At 47.8% G+C, this 14,200-nt stretch overlaps 1 protein-coding gene across 2 annotated transcripts; it reads left to right on the top strand.

The window, feature by feature from the left end:
- Nucleotides 1–292: 292 nt before the first annotated feature.
- socs7 (suppressor of cytokine signaling 7) lies at nucleotides 293–13,570 on the top strand. 2 transcript variants are annotated; one of them, XM_035142156.2, is made up of 10 exons: nucleotides 293–2,147; nucleotides 2,807–2,886; nucleotides 4,139–4,243; nucleotides 5,564–5,692; nucleotides 5,848–5,993; nucleotides 6,221–6,389; nucleotides 10,241–10,369; nucleotides 11,063–11,198; nucleotides 11,411–11,554; nucleotides 11,745–13,570. In XM_035142156.2, exons 1-9 carry the CDS (start codon nucleotides 667–669, stop codon nucleotides 11,529–11,531), a joined length of 2,496 nt encoding a protein of 831 aa, XP_034998047.1. In that variant the 5' UTR covers nucleotides 293–666; the 3' UTR covers nucleotides 11,532–11,554; nucleotides 11,745–13,570. The 2 variants fall into 2 exon arrangements, with proteins under 2 accessions (XP_034998047.1, XP_034998065.1); XM_035142174.2 differs by lacking the exons at nucleotides 4,139–4,243; nucleotides 5,564–5,692.
- The last annotated feature ends 630 nt before the right edge of the window (nucleotides 13,571–14,200 follow it).

Genomic DNA, 14,200 nt, shown 5'->3' with positions numbered 1-14,200 from the left:
AGGCAAACTGTGATTAATGGATATGGGCCATACAGATACAATTTGATTGATTAATTGATGATTTGTTTTGTCTCTAAAGCTCTTTGTAAACTTGTTTTTCCAGATTGTTATTATTAATATTATAATTTTCTTATTTTAAATTAGGTTGAGACACTTGTTTTCTAACAAATACAACACTCTCGCAGCTGAACTGAAGGATGTGAACTCTGGATTAGCAAACATAGCATATTAAATAAATCCAGTGTACAAATAGAAGCTGAAGGTAAATGCATGTGACGGGACTGGTCTTCAGCTGAGGATGGGAACAGAGCCACTGGTTCCTCCTCGGTGCGAGGAGCTGCTGTGGGCTGGAGGAGGAGGAGCGGGTGGGGCCTGGCTCTGGTCACTGACCGGAGACTCTCCTGGATTTGATTCGGCTGTGATCAGACCGCATGTCTGACCCAGGGGTCCGTCTGCTGCCGGGAGCGAGCTGCACTCATCCCCCGTCACATGTGACAGATGGATGCGGGGCCGTCGTCGCGCAGGAGGATGAAAACATCGAGGTTTTTCTAGGCTGGTAACGGGAGCAGCCGCTCGGCCCTTTCTTTATTATAGGGACGAGTCATCCGCGGTTCGCTATGTGAAGATCGCCCGATAATTCTCATCTCGCGATCCTGACGAATAATTATGAACAACGCGCAGGATATGTCGCCGGATTTCGTGTTGATGCGCCTGGTGTCCGCGGCAGAGGATGACCGCCTGGACGCAGAAAACGGGAATGTGCCGCCGGGAGGAGTGGTGCCGGGGCTGGGGAAGGAGGTCCTGGCTCACAGCGGCGTCAAGGCGGGTTTGGATATAAGCCGAGATCCGACGGCGGGCGTCGAGCATCCCGGGGGCCGCCTGAACAAAGGCCAGGCGAGCGGGGAGGGCACGGCTGCACCTGACAGCGGGCTGCCGGAGAGCAGAGCCCCGCTGTCCGCGCCTGCTCCGCCGCAGAGCCCCATGGAGGCCCAGGGCTTTGACTTCGCTCCCAGCCCCGGCCTCCGGCCTCAGCTGCTGGTCTTCTCCAATATAATGCGGAACGAGGAGGGGATTTTAGAATTGGACCGACGGAATCAGCCGAGGGATGCGGTGGGTTTGGAGCAGAGCCCGGGCTCCGGCTGCTCCGGCCCGGCTGTCAACAACAACAGTCCCGGGGACTCGCAGCAGGAGCGGATCTCCGTGTCCGCGGACATGCAGGGAGCCGCGGAGCTGTGCCGCCGGCATCGACTCATCTCCACCCCGCCCGAGTGGCCCTTGTTGTCGGACAGATCCAACCCTCTCACCGTGATCGAGTCTAAATGGGGCTGCGCCTCCAGGGACCGAGAGGGAGCCGTGTTCGAGCTGGCCCGGCGGTTCGGGGAGCTCGGGGTCGGCGCGGTCCCCAAGATGCTGTTTAAAGCCGGGGAGCTCCCGCAGTGCTCGTGTCAGGGTGCACACGGGCCGGGCGGAGGGCGAGTGGAACCCGGGGGTGACCCCACAGAGACCAGCGACGCTCTGTTGGTGCTGGAGGGGCTGGGGAGCGGGGATGTTGCCGGCCTGGGCATGGAGCAGTGCCCGGAGGACGAGACGGACGACGAGACCGGACGCCGCGAGTTTCTCCTCAACAGGAAAAGGGAAATAGTTCAGAAAATGTCCGGGGCTTTCTCCATCAGCAGCTTCCAGGCGGAGCTGAGGCGGCAGGTGGAGGTTCTGGCCCCGGCGGCGGCGACCCAGGTGTGCAGCCTCCACGGGAGCGCGGCCGGCCGCCTGGCGCAGGTAAGCTCCGGGGACTCCGAGGTCGTGGCGCAGGTTTCAGCCATGTCCCCGTCACCCACGCCGGTCCAGAGCTCCCCCTGGGCCACGAGTCCGAACCTGAGCCAGGCGTCGACCCCCCGGAGGCGCCCGGAGCGGTGCGCCAGCGCGCCGCGGACTCCCACGGGCCGGGCGGCGGAAAAGAGCCTGAAAGTTCCGGGCAAGTCCAAAAAGGGCTCGTTAAAGATCCGCCTGAGCAAACTGTTCCGGACTAAAAGCTGCAGCGGCTCCAACCACCTGCTGGACAAGAGGCCCTCGGTCACATACTCGGTGTCTTCAGCCGGGAGCCTGGTGGACATGGCGAGCTCTGCTGGAGCCGAGCAGGACGCGGACAGGTGAGCCCCCCCACCCATGACCTGTAGCATGTAGCATGTAGCATGTAACATGACCCTCAGCACTGTCACAGGCCTGATGTGTGCTGTGACACTGACTGAGGCCTGATGGTCTTACCTCTCAAAGGAGCAAACACACATTGTACATGTATGAAGCTCTATCATGTGAACTTACTGTGACTTCCCTCCAGAACACACAGTCCAGAAGTTGTAAATAAGCTTGAAAAGATGTAGGTCAGGAGGTATAAGAGCCAAACAAAGGTGCGTCCTCCTAAAGGTGAGAAGTGTGTGAGGTGAGGGGCCTTTAGAAACGTTTTGAATCCTGATGGAGCCTCAACATGCTCCGTCCTCCGGTGGATCGGAGGCTGCCTCCTCTCAGATGTCCAGGAACTCGTGCTTTCCTGCTGCAGAGACTTTTCAAACCTGTGTCCTCCCCCCCGCCGCTGCTTCGTCGGTATTCACAGCAGCTCGCTGAAGGAAGGGATTAAAAAACACATTCAGAAGTATTGACCACCAGAGCTGAGAGCATCGAACCGCCGACACACACACACTCGTACTCAAAGAGTTAATTTTCTGAGCCTCTGCAGCGACTAACACTTCTTCTCCGCACTCTTCTTCTTCTCCTCCTTCTTCTTCTGACTGTGTTACTGTGCGTCCTGCAGCCACCACCAGCCCAGACTGACCAGGGCCCACAGTGCCTTCTCCCCCGCCTCCCTCTCCGCCTCCCTCTCTGCTTTCACTGGTAAGATCTGTCTCCCTCACTGACGCTTGCTTCCCTCTAACTTCACCCAAACCAGAGGACAAAACAGGGATTAGCAGGGATTCGGATGTGGACAGACTGCGTTTAGATGTTGTGGATGTAGCCTGTGAACCATCAAACGTCATCTTTTAAAGGTCCAGTGTGTAGAATGTAGTGACATCTAGTGGTGAAGCGTCATGTTGCAGCTGAACAGCCCTCACCTCACCCTCGGCTTCCAAACATGACAGAGAACCTGTGCTAGCTTCAGTTGTCATAAAAACTGAAAAGGGTTTTCGTTTGTCCAGTCTGGGCTACTGTAAAAAACATGGCTGCCTCCGTAGAGACGACCCGCTCCTGATGTAAACATAAAGTAATTAAACCTAAAGGGCACATTCTACGTTAAAGAAAACAACAATTCATACGATTTAGATGAAACACACTAGTGAAAACATCACTAGCCAATAGACCCTTTCACCTGGATCTTACACACTGGACCTTTAAGGTAACACACTTGTCACCAGTCCGACTGTGTAACTGGTGACGAGGCCTGCTTCAGCACAAAGGGCCTGTGGGTATAGAAGGTGAGGAGGTCTGGAACTCAGCATCACCTCCATCGGGCTCAGAGACTCGTCTCCTGTCCCACGTTACTCTCCAGCTTTTACTAAATTTGCTTCTTGAAAATGTTTCTCTGTAGTTTGACGAACACATGGGGCTCAACCACCAATTAGACAGAAACATTAAAGCAGCACTGGCGGTCCCATCGGAGGCGGGCCCGAGTTATTTGAAATCCTTCAAACCCAAAGTCCCGTACAGCACCACACGCTCATGTTTACCCGCCCGGCCGCGGCCTGTGATGTTTCTGGCGGGCGCTGAGGAGACGATGGAGGCAGAGGTGTCATGTGGGTGAGGCCCGTTTCCCCCGCGGCCGACGAGACGCTTGGGATTTGACTCGTGCAACATTTGAGTTTGTTTCCCTCGCTGCAGAATTTCACTTTAGTAAACAGTGAATCTGCAGCATCTCAATTAGTGAGGATGATGGGATGTTCGTTCTTTTTTTTTTTATTGCCGTGATTTAGGCTGATTAGCTGGGTGTAATTTTCCATAAACATCCTGCCTGCTGCAGCTTTAATGGCTCTCTGCAGCAACAGGAGGCAAAGACACAGAAACACCAACCACTTCTTCTTTACTCTCACTTCCCTCTTTCACTTTCCCTTCCTTCTGTTTCCCTTCACTGCTTTTTCTCTGCTTCTCTCAGGTGAGACTGTTTCTCTGGTGGACGTGGATATTTCTCGGCGAGGGGCGAACACGCCACACCCTCCCACGCCGCCCCCTCCTCCACGCCGAAGTCTCAGTCTGTTAGGTACCTTTCTCGCCTTCTTCCTGCTTCTCCCTCTCTCCTCCTCTTCTTCATCTGAACACACACACACACCCAACAGCGTCATATGTGCAGTGAGGAAAATGGCAGCAAGCAGCTTAAGTTACAGGCTTTACTGGAGAGGAAGCGCTGCTACTTTCTCTCTTAGTCAAATGTTGTGTTCGTCTGTCATTTCTGGAAACTCGGATGCAGAGCAAGTTTTTTGTAATCTGCTCTAATCTGATTGGCGGAGCTTTGAAAGGTCAGCGGCAAACTACAGATTGAATTTGAAATCTGGACGCAAAGACAAAGTCGACGGCGAGGTGGCAACGGAATCAGGGGAATGAAAACTCAGGGACTCGTTGATGCAGATGTTTGACTGACTCAGTCTACAGCTGAGTAAAGGGAAGTGCAGACTCCTAATGCAGGCGCCTGGTCCCCAAACAGAAAGGAAAACCACTTGACGTGTTAAAACTATATTACTAAGTATCAGGGCTTTGGTTCATCCCCTCATTTCTAATTTCAGGACCACTCTCTGACCTTTTATCGCATCTTTTCCTTTGCTCCGAGCCTCTGATGTCTGCTGACCCACATATGCAGCAGCCTTAAGCACCGTGTTGGATTTCTTCAAAAGCTGAAGATGGAGATATTCTGTGTTGTTATTGCCGTGAACACGACCAATGAAAAACACCCAAACCAATAACGCATTAGTTTGTCGCTCAGTGCTTTCAAAGCCCATTGGCTGAAGACGTGAGATCAGATCATTCATTTCAGAAAAGACGTCAAGAGTTTGATTCTGTAGTAAAAGTAGCTGAAGCAGGAGGAAGCTGCGTTTGTTTTGATGGGTGGATTAAGGTTAGGGCTGCTCTGCTGAGTATTTGGGGCAGCGGGTGTGTGTGTGTGTGTGTGTGTGTGTGTGTGTGTGTGTGTGTGTGTGTGTGTGTGTGTGTGTGTCAAAATAAAGTGCTGTGTGTGTGTGTGTGTGTGTGCAGAGTAATGAAGGAACATGTCACCCAGTGCGACAGTTTGGTTCACTGAGGTGTTTTTAATTGTTTTTGACAACAATGAAGTTCAGTGACACACACACACACACACACACACACACACACTGAGGACGACGACTGAGGCTTTCTGTCTGATAGTGTTGAAAATGTCTTCCTTCCTTCCTTGTTGTTTTTCATTTGTTTATTTGTTCCTGCCCTCCTTCCTTCCTTCCTTCCCTCCTTCCTTACTTCCTTCCCTCCTTCCTTCCTTGCATCCTTCCTTGCATCCTTCCTTCCTGGCGTCCTTCCTCACTCTCTCCTCTCCTTGTTGTCCTTCCTCCAGATGACATAGCCGGGCCTCAGCCTGGGCCTTTCCTAGTTATGGGCGCCTCCCTGCAGTCCCTCCCCCTGCCTCTCCCTCCTCCTCCTCCTCCCTCCCACGCCACCATCCAGCACAGTCTCAGCCTCAATGGTAAGACCCGTTAGGGGGTGGGTGGGTTGGGGGGTGTTGACCATCTCCTCCTCAGTCTCATCTGAATTAACTAAATGATGACTTGATTGTAATTTGTGCCGTGTTGATGTTGAAACCTCCTCAGACGGGACTTTTAAATGTTTTTGTTTGTTTAGACGCCTTCCTCCGGGCCCTCCCTCATTCAACCCCATCACCGGTGGACGCGTTACCCCCGTCCAGACAGGCTCCTCCCCCTATGCTCTGTGCACTGCGGCGGTCTGAGGCCAGCAACTTCACCGCCAGTCTGAGGGAGCTGGAGAAGGTAAGACGGGCGAAGTGAGACCCAATCACGTCACTGCAAAACTGTCACAAGTTCCCGCTTCGGGAATGTGAATATCTGCTAATATTTCTGTAGTAAACTGAGTAAACAAAAAGAAACCTCACATGTCTCCTTGAAATAAATCACCAGTTCTAATAAATAGACTGTGTAGATGATGTGTGCTGTGACTTGGCACTAAGTAAGACTTGTGCTGGTGTCTCCGGCTGCAGTGCGGTTGGTACTGGGGTCCGATGAACTGGGAGGACGCAGAGATGAAGCTGAAGGGGAAACCGGACGGATCCTTCCTGGTCCGAGACAGTTCAGACCCCCGATACATCCTGAGCCTCAGCTTCAGGTCGCAGGGAGTCACGCACCACACACGCATGGAGCACTACAGAGGTGAGACACACACACACACAGACACACACAGACACATTATAGCAATTTTCAGACATGTTGTGGAAAATGTCTAGAAGATTGGGTCTGGACATCTTCCAGAGTTTCAGTACGTCACTTCTTCTGGGGTTCACACAACCTGTCGTATATTTGAATGTGGAGCTGCAGTCTTGTGATGGAGGTGAACGGGAGAAGCCTCTCAGTTAATATGTTTAATATCCTCCAGATCCTCTCGAGTTAACCATATTTAAACTCGTCCGTATCATATCATACTCACTACATGTCCAAATATGCTCATTCTTAATGGAACCACAACATGAAGCTCTGGTGTGTGTGTGTCCCTGCAGCGCAGCAGCTCACTGACACAGACTGTTATGACTCCACCTCATCATACCTTCTACTACACAGGGTTCGCACTATGACCTTGGTTGCTAAGGCAACTGGCATTTGGGAATGAGCCGGCCGGACGCTACGAGACAGTTAGAGAAACACAAAGCACGGATTTTAGTCAGAGATCTAAAGCCTGAAGACACGAGGGAGGAAAACATTCCTTCACATTTACAATTGACCAGAAAGATGTGAAAAGAAAGTAGGACGCAGGGAACACGTATGTTTGACCACAGTGTTCACACATGTACAGTTTGTTATCAATTAGGAATTAACCTGCAAGTCTCTGGATTGTGGGGAGAAGCCACCAGAGCTGGCAACGGTGAATATCCTATCTCAGTAAATACAGCAGATCATCTCTGGATGTTTTATTTATGGAACAATGTGCTCGAGGAAGAGATTAATTTTCCTGTCTCGAGACACATTGAGCTTTTCAATGAGGGAGTTTGTTTTTCAGCCTTTTCCTGCAGGTTTCTCTGGGTTCACATTCGATAGAGTGAGTTACACACTTCTTCCCTTTTCCCAGATCTTTTTTACCGTTGTTTGTGCTCCTGTGTCGTGAAGGCTTTTATTGTGCGTGACATCCAGTTGAAGTTGTGCGGAATCGAACGTGCTCGCTTGCGGAGTAGTCGTATGTGCGAATGTTGACATTACTGCATGAGCAGTTCTTGTGCCTACTATGAAATATAATCCTGGTAGCAGCCCTGACCCCCCACAGGCAAGATGCAAACCTAACAGGCCTGAACCTGAGGTTTGAACCCTCTTGCTGTGAGGCAGCGGTGCAAACCACTGTACCACCGTGGACTTAGATATTTACCCAAACCATCACATCTACCTGAACTTTATCTGTACCATAAAGTGACCTGAACCGCTTTCTCAAAACCAGATGAGGTTCTCACTTTACCAACATGTCCACAGTCAAGACGGGTCCTCACAAAGATAGAAGTTAGAACAGGAGTACACACACACACACACACACACACACACACACACACACACACACACACACACACACACACACACACACACACACACACACACACACACACACACACACACACACACACACACACACACACACACACACACACACACAGACAGCACATGTATATACTTGTACTTCTTTACATTCAGCTTGTTCACAGCAGCAGATTAACTGTGTTTGACGGACAAAAGCAGTTTTCAGTCAAATACTCGACTAAAGATTTGTTCTGATAATCGTGTCGATGATGGAGTGAGTGATTGTTTCCTGGTTCCATCGTCACTCAGCAGATAAACGGTGACATGAGTGATTTATTAGATCAGAGGCTCCCAGAGTAAGACTCTGTAAATATCAGAGGAAGTCGCCAGACATCAGATGTCACATGACTTATCAATAATAATATTCATTATAATACATTTGATTCATATAGGGCTCCTGTTCCATCAAGGCGTCATCGTTTTCAAAGTCAAAGTTCTATTGGTTGGGCACTGTTGACAGACAGCAATTCCACGAGTCCGAGTTTCACACGAGCACAGAAGCAGCATGAGCGCAGGGAGAAGAGCTGAAGCTGGAGCGCAGGGAACCTGAGTGCAAGCGACAAAATGTCAGAGCACAAGCAGGGCCATTTAGGGCGACTGGTATTTGAGTGAAAGCTTTTAGAAAATCTACAAGTTCTGCCCTCAAACTGAAACTGATTCAAATAAACGGATTTTAAATTTATTAAAACACTGAAGGAAAAACCGCAGTTTGTCCTCATCAGCTATTTTGCATTTATGCTTAAAAACAACTTTTCAATGATTGATGAGAACTGGCTGAGGATCAACTTTACTGTTGATCAGGAAACGCTGCTGGTTCATTTAATCTATAGTCTGCAGTGATCTAATCTACAGAGGTGTAGACATTCAGATTGTTTTGTTGTGTAAAATGTAACAACTTTCAAGAGTTTAGGACAAAGTTTGAGAACAGAATCCCTAAAGTCCTCAGAGTTCAAAATCGACTTCTCTCCGAAGTGAAACTCTAATTTTAGTCAAGAATATTTCATGTTTCTGTGATAACAACTTTTAAAAAGTTACATTCGTCACTTTTGATTCGGGATCTTCTTCACAAAACATCGTGAAAACAATCCGAGCGTAAGAACAGGACAACAAGAGAACAGCGTGAGACCAACTGAACAAAACAAAGAGTCCGTAAAGCCACGAGAGAAGAGAGAATAAACACAAACACGACCTCAGAGCGAGTCAATAAGGTCACACTCCAGAGCTGAAGCATGAATAACGCTCACAACGCCACATGTGTGACAAACCAACAAGGTGATTCACACACACACACACACACACACACACACACACACACACACACACACACACACACACACACACACACACACACAAGGACCTACAGAAACGGGGCTCTACATTAATGAGTCATCATCATAAAGCTATAGAGTCATGCCTGGAAACACATTCATTATTCAGACGCTCAGCCTCGACTGACACAACATATTCACATCAACACGATCATGTCTGCATGAACGGATTGAGGCTCGACTAGATCGAGAGCAGGGGGGCTTTGAGATAAGCAAGCTCTGAGCGAGTCCACACTCACACACACACACACACACACACACACACACACACACACACACACACACACACACACACACACACACAGTTTGTAGCCACGTTAGCACCTTGATCAGTCCTGCTGATGATCACTACTCTCTGTGTTATTTGAGATCAAGCTCTGCAGACAACTGCTTCACGAACAGACCTGATATGTGGGCGAGACCCCGAAGGCACGAGGTCGTCTGTGGGGGAACAACTAAACACAACCAACAGACCGACCAACAAACCATCAAACCCACAAACCACTCAACAAATTCACCAAACAACCAACAATGAAACTATCCCACAAACAAAAAAGCTGACCTGGGTGAAAATAAAACCTAAATGACCTGTGAATCAACTAAGATATTAACTTCAGTATCTTATATTTTAATATTTCACATGAACACATACAGTAATATATATATATATATATTTTATAGGGATTATTTAAATGTAGTTGTTAATGAATTGTGATCAATATATTAAACCCAGCCAGATATTTCACAGTTCAACCTCCACAACTGTCTTTATCTCCTGTGGTGGAAAGAAGAAATGTCGACTTTATCCATGACGTTGACATTAAAGACGCTTGACTCGCTCCCAGAGACAAACAGGTTCCAGGAAGTTGAGGTCATTTCGTTGTAAATAAGCAACAATTTTCATTTTTTGCGCAGCTCGTCCTCTTAAAGCTGTTCCAGCCTCTGCTCACACGATCTAAGGGAACATGACTTTGAACGTCCTCCTCCAAGACATTTGCTTTGACACACACAGAAAACTGTAAAGATGCCGATGTTTCATAATTAACGTGGGGATGATTTATATATGATAAAATGCTGCGTACGACACATAAAGAAAAACATTCCTCTCTCTCTCTCCAGGGACATTCAGCTTGTGGTGTCACCCCAAGTTTGAGGACCGCTGCCACTCGGTGGTGGAGTTCATCGAGCGAGCCATCATGCACTCCAAGAACGGCAAATTCCTCTACTTCCTGCGCTCCAGAGTCCCAGGTAAAATATAGGTCGTAGATCCTCGTGCATCAAAAAGGGATGTGAGCTGGATGTGAGACGTGCCTGAGAGACGGAGGAGAGGAGGAATATATCTGATTGTGTGTCCGTGCTGCATCGTGTATGATTGTGATCTGGTCGTAGCTGAGTGGGACCTGCATCTAGTGAAGGTGGAGCTGCTCGACCAATCAGGAGTCAGTCTCAGCCTGTTCATATCATCAATAACTAATTCAAACCATTAGAACGAAGCAGAAACATGAACAAACTACTACTACAGCTACCGGAGATGTTCCGATCACATCTTTCCTTCCTGATACAGATTCCGATTCCTTTAAAAACTCACAACTTTGTGTATCTGACGTCATTTAGCAGCTGTACACAACTCACCCCGTATGAAGTGTTACATGGCTCAGGTTAAACCCTTTGAAAAGCAAATACACACAGAGAGCAATAACGTAGAACTCCTTTTATTCTTTTATTTGTATTATATAAATGTAAATAAATCTAAGAATACACAACAATTACTTCCTTTGAATGTCAGTTAAAGTTCAGCCAATCAAGAGCTCTTAAACAGTAGGAAACACATTTACACTGGAAAACAGGGCAGCAGGAGTAGATCCCAACGACACCAGATTATTGTTTAACAGGTGATAATGTGTGTGTCTGTGTGTGTGTGTGTGTGTGTGTGTGTTTCAGGGCTTCCTCCCACTCCAGTTCAGCTGCTCTATCCCGTGTCTCGCTTCAGCAACGTGAAGTCACTACAACACCTCTGTCGCTTCTGCATCCGACAGATAGTTCGCATCGACCACATCCAGGAGCTTCCACTGCCCAGGTACTCGGCTCCTGTCGGTCACTTGCTCGTTTAGACACCATCCTGATGTTTGTGTGGCACAACGAGACGGTCTATTTATAAAAACACCAAACCGAACCTCGGCCTTGTTCAGGGAAATCCCACCTGTCTCTCAAATCAGATCTTTAGCACTGACTCTACCTGCTTTGATAGAACAAACAGATGTTCACGTGTCTGTCTTCCTCTCTGTCCAGACCACTCATCTCCTACTTGAGTAAGTTTTATTACTACGACCCGGAGGAGGAGATGTACCTGTCAATCAAGAGCATCCAGAGGGTGGTGGGAGCCGTGCAGGAGGCGGAGTCACAGACGTAGCATCAGAGATTTTCTCAGCTCAAGTGAGTTTGTTTCGTTTTAGCTGCTATGATTGATTTGATTGATTTATAATAACAGAGTTTTCTTCTGAATTTAACTCAGGTTTAAAGGAGAGAGGAAAAAATTCTTCTTCTTCCACCCTTCAAATGACTGATAACATTCCTGTTCTGAGCTAATTAGCATGTGGCTAACTGTCCTCCTGTGTCTGCCCAGGTTTCTGTGTGGAGGACTGATCTGAACTGGTCTTCCAGCATCAGCCGATCCCAGTCCCTGAAAATCTCTGTGTCCGGTTGGACGGGGGGACAGAACCGCCTCTCTGTTGATTTGGACTAATGAAAGGAGGGACAGTGTTTCCAAACTGAGGTTGTGCCGTTGCCGAGGACTCCGACTCGTCTGCGGAGGGACGGCAGAGACGTTCTCGCCTGCAGACATGTCGGTGGAAACGAAAGGAAATTTTGAACTTGATTTGCAAATTTCCCCGAAACCTGCTGAACTGGACTCTGAAAACACAAATGCACTGGTCAGTTTTTACAACTGTTGTTTGCTGCCGTTTTCTTGTTTTTCCTTCCATTCTGTCAAGATGAGTGATTCTGGATTAACCGTCGCCCTCAGGACGGATACACACACGAGGCAGGGCCACACACACGAGGCAGGGCCACACACACGAGGCAGGGCCACACACACGAGGCAGGGCCACACACGACCATCGCCGAGCACTCGGACAGTCGGCGCGTGTCGTAGAGATGGAGGCTGAGAGAAGTGTGTTTGACAAAATCAAGTTTCCACTGTTCTGCAAAATGACATGATGGATTAGATTAAATCAGAACTTTATTCTGCTTGTCACACCAGCTGACCCTGACAGATGTGATGAACTCTTCATAACTCCTCAACCTGAAGTTCATTTGTTTCTTTATCGGCTGATCAGACTGGATTTCTGTTGAGTTTCACTCTGCTCTGATCAGACAGCAGCGCCTGATGCCTTCGTCCTGCTCATGGTATTTTTCAGAAGCTCCAGACGCGGCTGTCAGGAACGTTTTTTACAACAATCAATGAAATACGCCAAATTAAAAATCATTATTTATTCAAGTCCACTTCACCCGTGTCTCCTAAACACTAGGTCTTCATCCACACTTAAAAACACATCTACCCTGCTATAGATTCATCCGACGTCCACACTGATCCACAGATCTAGGGCCTGTTTTAGTTTGAAATGATCATTCACCCCCAGGTGAAGTGACTCTGCAGCAGACACAGGTTTTATCGGCTCTGGCCGGGATGGAAACAGGTCACTCAGGTGAATCTGCAGCGAGGTGAGAGAGCGCCTGCGTTTAAAAACCCTCGTACACTGAACGTCCCGATCGGGTGACGTGAGTCTGACCTGGGTGGGTTCTACCTTCAGAACATCTGGTGTCACTGGAGAACCCTTCAGTCCGTCTTCACGTCAGCCTCCAATCTTTATTCTTTTAAAGAATTAGTTTTGTTAATAATAATAATAATAATAATGATAGATGGAGGTATTTAACTCTGAGCTGCTTCGTACATCACATCCTACACTGACACCACCAGAGGGAGACACTTGATATCTGAGGAATTCTTTCCAAACATTTAACTCCACAGTCAACAGAAAGAACTAAAATTCACTTTATATATAAAACTAGGTTTTTAACAGAGCTACAGTGGCGTAGAGCAGATTTATCTTTTACAGTGAAGCAGCTCATTGGGACTGAAGGCGGGAGGATGAAGGAGTTTTGTAAATAAACATCAAATCTATGTTGAGACATTGGTTTGAATTTGGAGTTGATGCATCGGGAGGTTTTGAGATTAAACCCAGATGCCTGATCTCTTCCCATCGTGCCCTGCCTCATGGAGTGTGTCCGTCCGCTCGACGCTCTCTACCTGTCGGTTTTATTTGTTGAGATGCCCAGGTGTATTTTGTTCACTCTGTTTCTCAGTTCCCTGAAGCTGCAGCGACCCGCTCAGCATTTTCAGTAAAAAAGAAAGAGAAGAAAAAGACAAATAAACGTTGGTATGTGTCGTAATTTTTACTTTTGAATGTGTTTATGGTGAAATTGATTTTTTGAAATGATGAGTTGGTTGGAGTTTTTTCTTCTGAACATTTAAAGTTTAAAAATATGAAACTCTAGAGGGTCACTCAGTAGAGTTCATATCACGAAACCACATTTCAATTCACTAAAGATCCAGATTTTTATTTAGATCTGCACCAAATCACACACTCAGAAATATTCACTCCTCTTAATATGCTGTATTTTTCCAAGATCAATGAATAATTCTCTGAGAAATCACGGAAAATGCTGAAAAACAAACTTCTTGGATCCGCCCCCTGATCCTCAGCCGAACCCCCCAAAAAAAGAAATTAAAACAAATTGAGCATATCAGAAATATATTCCCTCAAAGCTGAAAAAAACTTTTATGTTTAAAAACTAAAAGGTTTTCACCCCCCGTCCATTTGTTTTACACAAAAGCAGGAAACCTGGTGAAAGGATGTGATGTGCATCAAGTTGGAAGTTAAAAACATTTGGGCTTTGAACAGATGACATTTTGGAGACCGATGTTACAGCAGACGTTCATGTTAGGGATGTTTTTCAGTAATACAGAAACTTTCTTTGGTCCTGGTCAGATAGTTCAGGAGCTGTTGTCCTGCTTCATCA

This window comes from Hippoglossus stenolepis, chromosome 2 (genome assembly GCF_022539355.2).
Source record: "Hippoglossus stenolepis isolate QCI-W04-F060 chromosome 2, HSTE1.2, whole genome shotgun sequence".
NCBI lineage: Eukaryota > Metazoa > Chordata > Actinopteri > Pleuronectiformes > Pleuronectidae > Hippoglossus > Hippoglossus stenolepis.
Note: the sequence above shows the minus strand (reverse complement) of the source record. Positions and strands in the feature narration are given on the sequence as shown.

What these genes read in the sequence shown, in the direction of transcription:
- socs7 (XM_035142156.2), top strand. Translation starts at nt 667, where the DNA reads ATGAACAACGCGCAGGATATGTCGCCGGATTTCGTGTTGATGCGCCTG. An exon ending in CTCCCTCTCTGCTTTCACTG is followed by an intron (nt 2,887 to 4,138) that starts GTAAGATCTGTC and finishes TGCTTCTCTCAG; the next exon opens with GTGAGACTGTTTCTCTGGTG. An exon ending in CCGAAGTCTCAGTCTGTTAG is followed by an intron (nt 4,244 to 5,563) that starts GTACCTTTCTCG and finishes TCCTTCCTCCAG; the next exon opens with ATGACATAGCCGGGCCTCAG.